Genomic DNA, 16,650 nt, shown 5'->3' with positions numbered 1-16,650 from the left:
CTTCAAGAAGTTGTGGGAACCATACTCAAGTTTAGTACAACATTTCATCCAACTACTGATGGACAAACTGAAAGAACTATTCAGACACTCAAAGACATGTTACAAGAGTGTGTGATAGACTATGGAGGATCATGGAATGAACACTTGGTGTATAAAGAATTCTCATATAATAATAGTTATCACTCAAGTATAAAGATGGCCCCTTATGAAGCTTTGTATAGACAAAAGTGCAGAAGACCTATATGCTGGAGTGATGTGAATGAATCATTGAATTTGGGGACCGTCATGATTTAAGAGATTTAAGAGCATATGAAGGCAGCACAAGATCGACAAAAATCTTATGGAGATATGAAAAGGCAAGACTTAGAGATCGAAATAGGAGAAAAAGTCTTACTTAAGGTCTCCCCAACTAAAGGTATGAAGCGGTTTGGGAGAAAAGGGAAGCTAAGCCCTCGAAATATTGGTCCTCAGGAAGTTTTGCAACGAATCGGAGAGGTGACCTATAGGTTAGCATTATCTATGAAATTAGGCAATGTCCATAATGTTTTCCAAGTGTCTCAGCTTCGCAGATATGTTCATGATCTAAACCATATCCTTCAACCAAGAGCTATCGCATTGGATCAAAAACCTTACCTTTGAGGACCAGCCTACTAAGATGTTAGATACCAAAATGCGAAATACTCGACACAAATCTGTGAGGTTAGTTAAGAAATTATGGTCAATTATGAAATCAAGGAAGCAACTTGGGAAGCTGAGGATGACATGAAAATCCGATATCCGAAACTTTTTCCTCGGGTACGATAGAGTTTCGAGGACAAAACTTCTTAAATGAGGGGAAGCATATGATACTAACTTTTCGTTCTTCTAACTTAAGTTCAAGGAAAAACTTTGCTTTTTAGGAGTGAATGCAATATCCCGAAAATTAAAAAAAAATCTGTTTCGAAGCAAATATCCTGAAAATTATTATTTTTAATAGTAAACTATATATATATATACACACACACACACGAGTTATTATTTTTGAATATATGAATTTCGAAAATAAAAAAAAAATCTATTTTGAAGCAAACAGAAAATCGAAGAGATTATTTCCAAAATTTTCTTCAATTGTATAAAGCAAATCTGTCAAATTGATTGCTCAACTAATTCCCCCCCCCCCCAAATATTCCTAATCAAATTTTAACCTCCCTCCTTTGTTTCAATCAGATCCTCCTCCTTGAATTGTTCCTCTGTCCCTCTACTATGACTATAAATACCGAATTTCTTCACCCCATTTAAGCACCATTTTCGTTTCAAAATTTAGTAGGTAAGAAACCATCTCACATCACCATATTTCTGAGGAGCAAAAAAAAAAAAAGTTAGTAGCGTCGTACCGTCGCTACTACTGCTAGTACATTGAACTGGCCGACCAATCCTCTTTCTCTTTCTTCTTCTCTCTCTCTTTACTCTGGTTTGTGTTTCTTTTCGAAAGAAAATTGGTTATGTAGAACCAGAATAGTTGTCTCTTTTTTAGCAACTTAAGTGACTTTGACTTTTGATTAAAAGGATAAACAATAAAAATAACTATATTGTCCTTCTAAACAGCAAGTTCACGTGAAGGTATGTGACTTGTTGTCACAAAGGGGTTTTGAAAACTTTTAACAAAAGTTACAGTGTGGTGTGTCACCTTTTTTTAAGTAAAATATTTTCTAAAATTCTTATTTTTCTTTCCTTTTTAACCGTGGTTATTTAACTTTGTTTATTATTAATTTTATAAACGTTGGTTAAAGTTTTAAAATTTAGTTTTCTTTTGAAGTATTTATATCAAGTGATTAACTTTAGATAATATTATTTGTTGCAGACAAAGATTTTGTAGGAGCTTTCTAGGATTGACTATCATTCGTCTATGTGCTACTCGAGGTAATTTCAACGTCTATCGTACTCTATTTTCCGTTGTAAAACAGTTACCTATGTGATTGTGTGATTATATGTCTATGTACGTGATAAATAATTTATAGACTAATATCTTACAAATTCATTTAAAAGTTGTACATATTATATATAAAATATATTAACTTTATAACAACATCAAATCCAATCTTTCTTTCTTTCTGAACTATTCTGTAAAACTTTGAAATATAACCTTTCGTAATTTGTGAGTAGGAAGTAATAAAAATTCAATGAGCTAGTTAGGCTCACTAGATAAGGTAAATATCAAACTCCGTAGTATGCATACCCCTAACTTGATAACGTACCAAGAAGAAAGACAAATGGCAAGAGTATTGATCAATATACTCCCAACTACTAAAATATGTTGTTGAGGCACTGTTAACTCAACATACTTCCATACTCGAGGAATATCGCTTACCGACAACCCCACAATTTAATTAAAACTTGATAGCAATGAGGAACTTCCTCCTTTCTAATAAACCTCATAAATAATCTCTTCAATATAAATATCGAGAAGCATTTAAATCTCAACGTATAAACTTCATAAAACAATCTCATTGTTAAAATAAATTTCCAAACAATATAAAACAGTTTCTGAACTCATTTGTATTAGCACAGTAAGAAATCTTAACTCATATGTATGTATATATATATATGTATATATGTATGTATATATATATATATATACATATACATACATATATATATATACATACATATATATATATACATACATATATATATATACATACATATATATATATATATACATATATATATGGAAACATACCAAAGTATTAGCCCTCATTTCGAGCCCCTTCCTGGAATATTACCAAAGTATATATATATGTATGTATATATATGTATATATGTATATATATGTATATATGTATATATATGTATGTATATATATATATATATATATATATATATATATATATATATATATATATATATATATATATATATATATATATATATGTATATATATATATATATATATATATATAATATGTATATATATATATATATATATATATATATATATATATATGTATATATATATATATATATATATATATATATGTATATATATATATATATATAATATATATATATGTATATATATATATATATATATATATATGTATATGTATTGTTAAAATCCCGATCCGGATCTTACGATTCTACGATTTTACGATCCTGGATGACCTCACCGATCCCGATCCTACGTAGGATCTTAATTTTGTAGGATCTTTCGATCCTGCCCAACCACAAAAAATCACATGGTAGGATCTTAACACGATTCTACGATCCTACGACTCTACGATCCGATCCTACTGTATAAAAATCATAAAGTAATTTCACATATTATATTTCTCCTATTAGATTTTGGTTGCATGTTACTTTAATCTTATAGTATTGAAAAACAATCATCATTTGCTTATTAAAAAATCCATTATTAATACGTGTACATTTTTAACATGAGGTTCTCACCATATTTTAGTATAATTATCTCTGTTTCACCAAATCGTAGGATCTTACGATCCTACGATCCGATCCTATCGATTCGATTCTACCAACCCCTACGATCCAAAGTAGGATCCCGATCCTGATAACATTGTATGTATATGTATATATATATGTATATATATATATATATGTCTATATATAATATATAATATTATATATATTAATATATATATATATATATATATATATATATATATATATATATATATATGTATATGTATATGTATATGTATATGTATATGTATATGTATATGTATATGTATATGTATACGCATACGTATATGTATACGTATATGTATATGTATATGTAATGTATATGTATATGTATACGTATATGTATGTGTATACGTATATGTATATGTATATGTATATGTATATATATATATATATATATATATATATATATATATATATAGTACATACATATATATATATACATACACACTATATATATGTATACATACACATATATATATGTATACATACACACATATATATATGTATACATACACACATATACACATATATATATATAATATATATATATATATAATATATTATATGTATATATATATATATATATGTATATATATATATATATATGTATATATATATATGCGCTTTTTTAAAAAGCGCAGCCCTACTAGTGAAGGGCTGCGCTTTTTTAAATAAGCGCAGCCCTTCTGCTTAGTAGGGCTGCGCTTTTTTAAATAAGCGCAGCCCTTCACTAGTAGGGCTGCGCTTTTACGAAAAGCGCAGCCCTTCCTGCGCAGTCCTTTATGTTTTTTTCCCCTAGTGTGTGTCGCACGCAATGAAGAGTGCGACGCACAACATGGGTCCAGATCATAAAAAGAAAATTTGTGTCAGACAGTTTGAAGCACGCGACGCAAACGATCCAAGCGTCGCACGTACCCAAGTGTGCGACGCAGATGACACAAAATAAGTTTGGGCCAAGCTTTGCGTCGAGTGGGCCATGACATACAACGCACATGATGGGCTTCCCATATTTAACTGCAAGTTTAGAGTTTCTCTTCAAACCCTAGCTTTCAGCCGTTTTCTCTCTCAAACCCTTCAATCTTCATCAGACTTTTTTCTCTCTCACTTATCTAGCCGTTTTCTCTCACTCAAACCTTCATCTCTCTACTCAAACACTCTATGACTCTCTCATCTCTTTCGCATCTCATCTTTCTCTCACTCACTTCAATTCTCTTTCGAATCTCAACAACTCGCCTTGAATTCGTTATTGCTGATGAGAGAGTCAATTCTCTAGTTTTGTGGCGAAGGTAAAAGGGGATCTCCAACATACAAGATCTCACCGGCGATTGCTTTCCTTATTTGCTTCGATTGACCCATTCCGACGAGCACAGACACAGGGAGGGAGAGAAACGAACACAAAACATCGAACATTAGCCTTGAATTCGTTGTTTAAGAAACTCAATCCACTAATTTTGAGTTTGAATAGGATGGAGATGAAGATGTAAAAATTTCGGTTTTTGTATAATTTCTGTAACTGTGTAATTGATTTTTTTTTTCCTTTTTGTTGATTTGCTTATTTTATTTTTTGTAATTTTTGTATTATTCTGTAATTTTTTTATTTCCATTTTCTGTAATTTTTTTTATTATTCTGTAATTTTTTTATCTTCATTTTCTGTAATTTTTTTTTATTCTATAATTTAGTATTATGTAATTAGGTTTTGTAAAAATACAATTTTATATCCAATCTAAAAATTCAACTTTTTTCCAGTTTATTTTCAGTATTGCTGATTTGAATTCATTATTAAGTTGCTGATGAATTGGGTGTGAACTATGCTGCTGGTGAATCGTGCGTGGATTAGCCTCTTGTGCGTCGCACATAGTACTACATGCACGTGAGCTTGGCTGCTGGGATTGAAAAGCCTTGTCGCATGAGCTTGGGTGCTGGGATTGAAAAGTCTCATGTGCGTCGCATGTAAGGCTATGTGCAACGCACATGAGTCATCTGCGTCGCATTTTAGTCTTCGTGCGACGCAGATGAGTTGTCATTTGCGTCGTATGGTAGGCGGAGTCCGACGCAGATAGCTAATTAAATGCGTCGCGCCATTGTCCGACGCAGATCCTGTATTCTGATTTGCGTCGAGGCCTGTGGCGTCGGACCCATGTCCGACGCAAATAGGCGCCTCGCATCCAACACAAATCGTCTATTTTGTACTAGTGACTGCATTCCAACTAGGATTTTTATTCTCATCCAACACCACCGCATGAACATGATGAGTAGAGAAAGACTCCACAGATACATCCATATTATTCCACAACAGACCCATGCCACCCGAATTTCCATTACTACTCAAACATAAACCATTTGTAAACCCACACCTTTTACGAATTTTTTCTAACACATGAGACTCCACCATTGTTTCCATCAGAAAAACAATGTTGGGCCTATCTCTCCAGCAAAGAGAGTGAAGAGCATTAACTGTCCAAGGGTTGGCCAAACCCTGACAGTTCCAACTTAAGAATTTCATTGCTCTTCGCGGGGTTGGACATCACCAACCTCCGCTACTTGAATCATATCCAGATCCAGATTCAGTTCCGTTTTTTATTTTTTCCTTCCCATACTCAAGTCCAGCGTAACATCCATAATAGGGGATTCATCAATTTTCCTTTTCCCCATAAAGTTCACATCCAAAAAGTCAACAACAGTATGTCTAGTATCCAACACAGCAGGGGAAATATCATGATTACAGCCCATGGGAGTACTTTTGATCAGATTAGTTACAGATCCCTTGGTAGAGAGGCGTTTCTTTTTTGTTAGTTTGTGATTATTATTTGGTTTGGAGCAAGTACCAACCTGAAAAGAGGGAATGTTCTGGTCCTTGTGATTGGACACACCATCAGCAACATTAATAATGTGGGGAACACCAACAACATCATTAAGAGCCTTGTATCCATCCTCCCTAACAGCCACAACAATATTCTCATTCACCAACTCCACTAACTTCTCCGCACTACCCCCTGGCGCTAGCTGTGAGACATTACAGAAACTTTGTCCCCCCACTTCATCAACCCCCTCCACCCTATTAAAGTGCTGGGGATTTTCCTCCCCCCGTAAATCACCCTCTTCCTTACAAACAAAAAGAACTTTCCTCCTTGCCTTAATGGCCCCCGTCTCTTCTTTGTGTTTCCCCCTGCCTTTGTAAGGTGAAGCCTTCAACCACTGACCCCATCCCATCTCCTTCTCCCACTCCTCCGGCACCTCCGCATTGCAATCCTTGTCACTATTTCCAAGCACCCCACACCGAAAGCAAAAATGTGGAAGCCTCTCATACTTATAAACAATAGTAGCAATAACCCCATCCTTGCATCTAATATGATGTCTCCGACGCAAGGGTTTAAAAATATTCAACTGCACCTTCACTCTACAGAATCGTTCAAGGCCAAAGTCATCAATGTCCACCTCCAGAACTGGGCCAAGGCATCCGGCAATGGCTCGCACCTCTGTATCCGATCGACAGTTGAAAGGTAAATTATTAATTCGCACCCAAAAAGGTGATGTATCCAGTACCACCTCCGACGGTTGGGTGTCACCCATAATTTCATCAAGCACCAGTAATTTTTGGTCAAACAACCATGATCGTCCCTCCAAAATCTTGGCTTTGTCTTTCCAATGAAAGAATTGAAAAATAAAAGTGTTGGAATCAATTGCCTGCACCACCATATTAATATTCTGGCTCCAGATCTGAGACATCACCCGTTTAAGAGCGTCGAGATTCACCGCCCTCTCCGAAATCACCTTTCCCACCAGCATTAATGAAGTCTTTGCCTCCAAAATCTGGGATTAAATCGCCCCCAGGTCCACCACTTCGTTCTCCTCATCCACTATTCTCAGCCGCCTACAACTCTCGACTAATTCGTCCGCCATAATTGATTGGAACTGGCCGACACAGCACGGCGACAATCGCCAAACTCGCTGGGTTTATGCCCTAACTCCTAGAGAGAGAAGGGGACTCGGTTTATACTTTATGTATATGTATATGTATATGTATATGTATATGTATATGTATATGTATATGTATATGTATATGTATATGTAATGTATATGTATATGTATATGTATATGTATATGTATATGTATATGTATATGTATATGTATATGTATGTGTATGTGTATGTGTATGTGTATGTGTATGTGTATGTGTGTTTGTGTGTGTGTGTGTGTGTGGGTGTGTGTGTGTGTGTGTGTGTGTGTGTGTGTGTGTGTGTGTGTGTGTGTGTGTGTGTGCTTGTGTGTGTGCGCGCGCGCGCGTGTGTGTGTGTGTGTGTGTGTGTATAGATATGGGCTCATGTGAGAATATCATGGTTATGTGAGAAAAGCTAATTATATGAGAACAAATATAAGCCTTTGGATCTTTTTAATCTAACAGCTTTCATTTATTGGGTTTTTGGGTGTCATTAATCTCGAAAAAACCACCGAATCCAAAAAAATGTCGTGCAAAAGAAACTCACTGACTTAGCATTGCTTGCCACCTTTTTCGTCCACAATTGAAGTTTCAACAACATTCAAAACTAGCAATTTGTCCTCAACGAAAGCTCAAACAAGATTCAAAGTTCTCCATTGAAGCTCGAAGAAGATTTAACGTGGTAATTTTTCGGATTTTTTAATCTTAATTTTGTAGTTATTTGTTGGTTTTGAGGATTTTTTTTAAGCTTAATCTCGAAAATCATTCATATCAAACAAATTATCAACATATTTAAGGTCGTTATTCTGGAACTGAAATTCCGTCATTAAACCTTTTTTTGAGAAAAATTCGAAAGTCGTTGAAAATTCTAGGGTTCGCGCCTTGAATTATGAAACAGTCATATGAAAAATTGAAAACAAAATGATAAAAGTGAAGAATGATTTAATTACATGGTAAATTACAGAGAATGAATGAAGAGTGAAGCAGAGGTGTTATGACTGAGAGTAAATTAGGAGGAGAGAGAATTTGGTTCTTATTTTAGAGAAAAATGTTCAAGAGGTAGCTCCTATTGAAAATGTGGTTCTAATTCTAAATATTAAGCATGTATAATTGGAGATGTACTTGTAAGCAATTTGTGATGTGCTTTTAGCCAATTCATGATGTATATTTAAGCCACTTATGTTATATGAGTTGATAATTTGATGAATCAGTGTCCAAGGCTTTGTGCTAAAATATTTGACTAACTACTTGAGAACATGAAAAATATAGATAGATTCCTTGCTGCACTTTTAAAAAAACAATGATGTACTTTTAATCCACTCTTGATGTACTTTTAAGCTAGTGGTGATGTATTCTTAGCCACCATGAGTTATATTTGAGCTAAAAAGGATTGGTAATGTTTCTATGCACTTGGTGGATCATATTTTAGCTCTAGGAGGCACGCACCCACTTAAAATCTTTACTGTGTATAAATATTCTGCATTGGAACTTAGAAAGGGAGAGAAATAAAAAAATTCAGGTTCAATCTATTACTTGCTAGTTCTGATAAGTAATTTTATTTTGGGTTAGATCGAAGAACAAGAAAATGCATAACAAAGCACAAGATGAGATATCCTCACTACCTATACCTTTGAGAAAATATAAGAAATACCCGGGTAGTGAATGTATAAAGAAAATACAAAGCACCGCCGTTGACATGTTCACTAAATTTTCAGAGAAGCAACAACCTCAACCGGAAGTAGAGCCTTCTGTTTCCAATCTTAATGGTAAGTCCAATTCATAAGAGTTTGATGCTTTCTTTGATCAACCCGGAGTTCTAGAAGCAATTGATGCCCTTGTGAATGCTTATCAAGAGACTTGTGGAACACATAATCAACAAGAAACTAGGAAGGAAACTAACATTCCAAATGAGATTTTTGCTACTCCACCACAACCGGATGTTCCTAGTTTTGATCTTGGACTTGAACTTTTACCGTTTATTCGGGCACCTCAAAGTAAAGATGTTAATCTAATTTCATCACCTGATGCACTTGAGATTGATGCATCTGAGATTGATGCACCTGAGATCGATACTGAGATACCCATAGTTGTTGCTTTACATGGTCGACTAAGCAACAAAAAGGGGAAGAGCAAAGTTGTGCATTTGATACGGAATTTGAGGGAAAACTTGAAAATAAGAGACAACGTCCTCTAAGGAAGCCAAAGAACCTGCCTTTGCAATATAGCTCTCCATACTATGATCGATATGTTGACGTGTTGAAGAAGTTGACTATAATTGAGAAGCAAATCTGCAAATATGTTATGACATTTGGAGATAGAAAGTAAGATGATTTTGTTAGTTCTTTTGTCTAATTTATTGTTTGATCTACCTCTCACAAAATTTCAATTCATAGTCATTCTTCTTTCTTTAATCATGTGGTTTTAGTGAAGTATTGTATCATTACAAAGGATTCCAAGGTGAACACGATCTTTTCTCATTTGGAAGACTATGTGGACACTGGTATCATTGATATATGGTCATTGGTTTTAAATTGGAAGGAATCAGGACGTGGGTTGGGGTCCCAAAGAGGTTTTTTCATCCCTGCTACAGCTTGTGTAAGTTTCTAATCGACTAAATATCTAAGTTTGTTCTAATTATAGATAATGATTTAATAATTTTTATATTTAACTATAGGTTAACTTGACTCAAGAACTTCTTGGACGGAAAAAACTGGTGCTACAATGTGAGCTTGAGTTCCATAAGAGATTGTTGAACATGCTCAACTGTTCTGACTATAGGGATATGTCAGATGTCGATCTTGTAAGTACTTAGTAATTTTCTAGCCTAATTTGATGTACTTATCATTATGTCCTAATTTGATACAGGGAAAGGTGTCTCTTTATCGCCTAAACTTAGTCTCAGGCTTGATCGTCCTATATTCGGAGGAATTCGTAGTGTCAAAAGAGTTGGTACTAATGGGAGTAACTTGGAGCGGCCCAGGAGCGTTCCAGGAGCGGGCGCTCCATCGTCCAGTTCTCCTTACTTTTGGCAGTAGCTTTGCAGCGGCCCACAAGCGTTCCAGGAGCAGGCGCTCCAAGCCTGGAGCGGGCGCTCCGTCGTCTAGTTTTCCTAATTTTTGTTTTGTCTTTTACAATTTTGCCCTTATTTCTACGGGGTATAAAACCAATTTTGTAATAATCCTAATACTAAGCTTTTAATTTCTTCATTAATTAGTTCTAATTATAGAGAGTTTTTAGAGAGAGAAGTAGAACTTAGAGAGAGAAACTATATCTAAGCTTTTGAATGTGAGTTATTGAAGCTATTTCAATGGACTTTTTTCATTTGTTCATCCATTTTTGAGTATTTCTTCCATCTCTTCTCTTTATTACTTTTAAACTTGTTTTGCCTTGTTTTAGTATTGATTAGTAGTAATTAGTTGATGATTAGTTTATTAGATATGATTTTCACCATTGTTGCTTCAAGCTTTTTATTTATTCCTTTCCATGGCTAGTGAATAGATTAGTGTTTATGCTAAAATTTATCACTTATGATGAAATTAAAGTTTGTGGGACGTGTCAACCAGATGATGTTAAAGTCGATGCGACAAAAGAATGCAAAAGGGGAATCAAAGGGGATGAACACACAAAAATGGTGACGCGGAAAACCCCAATGAAGATGGGTAAAAAACCGGGTGGTTGGAGATCCACCAAACTAATATAGTTCACTATCTTTCTTCGTGACTGATTGTCGTTTACAAGAATGCTTAGTTCACTCTAGTGTTTTCTCACAATGTTGCGTAAAAAACATGACAATGACCTCCTCTCTCTCTTTTATATGCCTTCTTTTTCTTTGGCTTTTCCCCAACGAATACAAAAATAAATCTACTCATTATTACATTGATTTTCATGCTTAAATCACGGGATCTCCTTCACTTATGCTCCAACGTCTTGACTCACGCTCCTCAACAGCTGAATTTATGGCTTGTTAAACTCTTCCCTTATTTAGCCGGACCGTTACTTATTTAATGCTTTAGCTTCAAATCTCACATTGTTTGCTACGTCTTCGGGTCTGAATTTCTTCGTCACTGTGCCACACGGCGTCATGTCATCGAGTCATCGCGTCATTGCGTCAATGTCAACCTGTAAAAAATTCAGCCATAACAGTTTGCCCCAATTGTTGAAATCGGGGTGACACAAAGCCCATGAGACAATTGTAAAAAATTTCTTAAATTAACAAAGAAACTCTGTCTAAATCATTAGGAGAACAAAAAAATCATAAGCTAAATCTTTGCACTTGTCAGTTTTTAGAAAAAATTCCGAAGGGGACCTAGGGAAGGAAAGGAGATCCGTTTGAGCGGTTTATCTTTGGTAGTTCAAGAGTCACCAACTGCAAAAAGGTAGTTTTTGTTTAAATTGTCGTTTTAATTATAACCGTTGGTCCCATTGTCATGATTTTTTAGTTGGCATAAATAACTAACGCGGTTTTTAAACAACTCAATCCTCACTTCCAATTTCATCAAATCTCTCTCTCTCTTTAAGTAAGGCAACTTCCTTAACTCTCATTATTCTCTCCACCGGAAAAATCGATCGCTGACACCAGGTAATTTCGCACTTTTTCGCTCATTTTTTCTGATTCGCTCTATTTCTCTTCCTCTACTGTTTTCATGGCGCCAGTAGACGCAACATTAGGACTTTTGTGAAAAACCAAGAAACAATCGAAAGGGAAAGAAAAAGCTGTAGAATTAAGGGTAGAAAATGAGACGAACTGTCAACGATGTCAGAAGAGGACCTTTTAAGGTTTTTAGACTTAGGAAATTTGCCTGAGAGTCCGTCATTAGGAATGCTGAACCTGACGAACCCCCAGAGTCGTGTCCCCAAAAATGGGTAGTGCTCTATGAATACCCTTTCAAAATAGGTCTTAGACTTCCCTTCACCCCCCTGGTAAGGGACTTGATGCAGATTTACCAAATCAGTCCTGGCAAATTATGCCCCAAGTCTAGAGGATTCTTAGTGTCATCGACAGGGTGACAGCGTCATGGGAAGACGCCTTCACCTTACGACCTACTGTTCACTACTACAAAATTAGGGTTAAAGCAAAAAATAGGATCCCTACATGCAAAAGCGAGGTTAGAACCTCTGGTCGGGGGAATTCAATCAAATGACAGGGGTTGGAAGAATAGGTTTGTTTTTGTGAAGAGGCCGTCGCTAGGGGAAGCCGGGGCGTCTCTGGTTGGTGGCTGGAATACCGAAGGTGTGTTTATTTCCAGTTCTTCTAAGTTTGTGATGTGTCGTTAACACCATTCTTACATCGTTTCTACTGCAGGTCTTAATCCAAAACTACTGTTGCATCGCGATGAGTCTCAGAGTCTTTGTGACAAGTTTCTGAAGGTGTCAGAGGACGACAGGCAGTTCAGAAGGGTTCTTTTTGCTTCTCAAGACAGTTGTTCATCTATGGCTTCTGGTTAGTCTATCTAATTTAGATTTTTCCTCTGCTTTTTATTCTTTAGTAGGATATACCATGGAAGGTTGTACACTAACGACTTAATCACTTCGGACAGGTTCGTCTCAATCGCGTCCTAGGGGGAGTCTGGATGGGCAAGCACTGGCCGAGATGCTGCGCAAGCGCAAGAGGGAGTCCTCTACTGACGTTGCGTCGGCATCGTCTAAGAAGGACATAGCGGTAGTCGTTCACTTGGACGACGAGCTGGACGTTGCGTCTAAGACGCGCAAGACTGACTTCCTGGCCCCCCCAGACAAAAGCGATCCTTCCTATTCTGTGACCGTCCCAAATGACTTCATGTCGTTGGAACGGTCCATATGGCCTGAAGCAGACAGGTTCCTTTTCCTAGCGCAATGGAAAGGATCAAGGAACATACTCTTCCTCGCATGATGTCGTATGGGATGGAACTCCTATTTCAGGTATCGACTTCCGACTTCCTTTTTCAGACATTATGCCTTCTTATGACAATAATTTTGACTCTCTAAATGACGCTATCATATCTTTTGTGCAGTCTTCTCAACATCTCCTGATGGCTAAGAGAGAGATCTCCTCTCTGCTGAAGGGTCACCCTGACCATGAAGCAGAGAATGGAGAAGGCTGAATTGGACGCTAAGTCCAAAAGCGACGAGGTGGAGTCTTGCAAGATGGCCATGGAAGACATGAAAAAGTCATTGCAGAAGAATGGGGAGGAGCTAGAAAAGATAAGGCAGAGGGCGACTAAGTTGGAGGAGTCTTCTCGTCACGAGATCACGACGCTCCAAGCGAGCGTCGACGCACAGAAAACGGCTGGAACGAGGTGAGGTACGCTAGGGTCAGGGCAAAGCTGATGTACCAGTTTTTAATGAAGAAGACGGCGTCGTGGACGCCACAGAAGACATTGACCTATATCCAATTCATGGGGTCAATGAAAGATCTTAGGATGAGGAGGACTTGGCTGCGAGGCGGATTCTTCACAAAGGTTGATGAGAACGCCCGTCTTGTGTGGGTTCATAGCGTCAGATGTGCCTCCTGACCCTGAGACTGAGAAGAAGCTCCAGCCACTGTTCTGCAGCTGAAGGTAGAGGGAAGGAAGCTGAGAAGATCCCTGACGTTTAATTTCTAGTCCCTTATGTCATGCCTCTTATCGTTTAAACTTTTAATCAAACTATGTTTTAAGTCACTCAAGGGAGTGACTGTTTGTTATTTACTTTTGGGTCACTATGGGGGTGACCATAACTCTTTAATTTCTATCGTGTTCTTTTGGGTCGCCTATGGGGGTGACCATTTACTTCGTTGCTTTTGAATTTTTAACATAGATAATCTTATGTCTCTACTGTGTGTCACATGCATGTGTCTCGGTCGTTATTCTGACGTTTCTAGAGGATTAGCCAGGCGTCCAATAGGCCATCTTTGGTCGCTCGGACGTATCGTTTGGACTTAATAAGAGTCATCATTGGTCGTTCGGACGTATCGTTTGGACTTAATAAAAGTCGTCATTGGTCGTTCAGACGTGCCGTTTGGACTAAACGACTTTTATAATACACATAGGAAATACATAAAACTTACATGTGCCCGTCAGGGAGATGGCTGAAAGTCATCAATGGCTATGACTTTAAAATGACTGTGCCCCTGTCGTCGCGTCGGTTGAGGCAATGGTGGCAATCATCGGGACGTTAATAAGTCGAATGGGGACAATTTGCCTGCAACTTCAACAAGTACCCAGTGAGAGAAACTATGGTCGCTAACACCTAGTGACCCAAACATTATAGCATTACCAACCATTCTACATTTCTATGTATATATAGGTGTTTTTTTTTTTTTTTGACTGAGAAAACAAAGCTCGTCACTTGGCTTTTAAAAGTAGTATCGTTTGAGGTGTGTGGCATTCCAGCTTCGGGGTACGGAGCTTCCGTCACGTCGGACCAATTGATAGGCTCCATGGCCACTACTTTACTGATTTGATATGGTCCTTCTCACTTCTAACCTAACTTGCCAGCGTTAGCCTCTTGTGTATTCTGGAATACTTTCCTTAGGACCCAATCTTCTTCGACGAAGGACTTGGCTTGGACGTTTTTGTTGAAGCTCCTCGCTACTATTTGCTGCTGTGCTGCCATGCGCACCAGCGCTGCGTCGCGCAATTCCTCAATGGTATCTAGGTCGTTAATCAACTCATCGTTGTTCCGTCGCTAGGTTGCATCTCGCAGTTGGGACGCACACCTCCGAAGGCAAGACAGCCTCGCAACCATAGACTAGTGAGAACGGAGTTTGTCCGGTGGCTGTGTGCGGTGCCGTGCTGTTAGCCCATAAGATGGAAGGCAACGCCTCCGCCCATTTACCTTTCTTGGTTGTGAGCCGCTTCTTCAAAGAGTCAATGATCGTTTTGTTGCTGGACTCAGCCTATCCATTGGCTTGCGGTATCTTGGCGTTGACGTTAGCAACGTTATGCCCCATTCATCGCAGAAGCGTCGTGTTTCGTTGCTAATGAACTGCGACCCGTTGTCGCATACTATCTCGGACGGGACGCCAAATCTGCAAATGATGTTAGTGTATATAAAGGAAATCACTTCCTTATCGCGTACCTGTTGAAAAGAACCTGCCTCAATCCACTTAGAAAAATAGTCAGTTAGTGCCATAAAAACCTTCTGACCTGGGGCTGGAGGTAATTTACCAACTATGTCCATGCCCCTTCATGAAAGGCCAAGGTGTTAGAGTAGGATGCAAAAGTTCACAAGGTTTGTGCGTCATACCTGCATGTCGTTGACAACTATCACATTTGGCGACATACCTTATTGCGTCCTTCCTCATTGTTGGCCAATAATAGCCCATGCGCAATACTCTATTAGACAAGTTGCGTCCTCCTGAATGATTCCCACAGGTGCTGTCATGCATGTCCTTCAAGACCTGCCCCCACTGCTCCTTTTCCAAACAACGTAGGTAGGGGACTGCGGCAGACTTTTTGAAGAGTACTCCTTGAATGAGTACGTATCGCGACGCCTTGAATTGAATTCTGCGTGCTTTCACCTTATCTGTTGGGAGTACGTCATTAGCAAGGAAATCATAAAATGGTTTTGTCCAACTGACACTTACTTCCTCGTCGTCAGGGTCACTTTCCGGTGCGGGATTATCAACATTATTGACGACCCCACGATTATCTTGAGGCTGGTCGGTCGTTGTTGCGACAGCGTCCCCGATATTCCTAGCGATAGCAGGGTTTGCCAAATGAACAATAGGGACGGACGTAAACGAAACGTCCCTTAAAGAAGATCCGAGGTTGGCCACTGCATCCGCTTGTGTTTTTGGTCCCAGGTATCTGCAAAATGTCAAACGAATTAAACACTTTACTTTTACTCTGAGCTATTTCCAAATACATGGCCATTTTAGAGTCTTTTGCTGCGAATTCGCCTTTGACTTGGCTGACTATCAGCAGTGAATCGCTGAAGACTTTCAATGCTTTCGCTCCCATGTCTTCTGCTAACGTCATTCCGGCTATGAGCGCCTCGTACTCGGCTTTGTTATTCGTCGCTCTAAATTCACAGCAAATGGCTCGTACTATCTTGCCCCCTTGTGGTGACTTTAGCAAATGCCTAGACCTGCACCACGAAAATTAGAAGATCCTCAACGAACAATATCCAGTAGTCGTCGTTCACTTGGTTAATCCGCGACTTCGTCGTCTGCGAGCTTTTCTAGCTCTGGGCTAAAGTCTGCCACAAAGTCTTGTGACTTGACAGCGTTCTTGGATGAAACTGGATGTCGTACGCGTGAGTGCTATTGCCCACTTGCTCATGCGACCTGTCA

General features: G+C 38.1%; 1 protein-coding gene across 1 annotated transcript; it reads left to right on the top strand.

Annotated features, from left to right (window-relative positions):
• Positions 1–309: 309 nt before the first annotated feature.
• On the top strand, positions 310–639 carry LOC104906148 (uncharacterized). The gene has a single exon (XM_010694863.1). It carries the CDS (start codon positions 310–312, stop codon positions 637–639), a length of 330 nt encoding a protein of 109 aa, XP_010693165.1.
• Positions 640–16,650: the final 16,011 nt, after the last annotated feature.

Source organism: Beta vulgaris, chromosome 2 (assembly GCF_026745355.1).
Source record: "Beta vulgaris subsp. vulgaris cultivar EL10 chromosome 2, EL10.2, whole genome shotgun sequence".
Taxonomy (NCBI): Eukaryota; Viridiplantae; Streptophyta; class Magnoliopsida; order Caryophyllales; family Amaranthaceae; genus Beta; species Beta vulgaris.
Note: the sequence above shows the minus strand (reverse complement) of the source record. Positions and strands in the feature narration are given on the sequence as shown.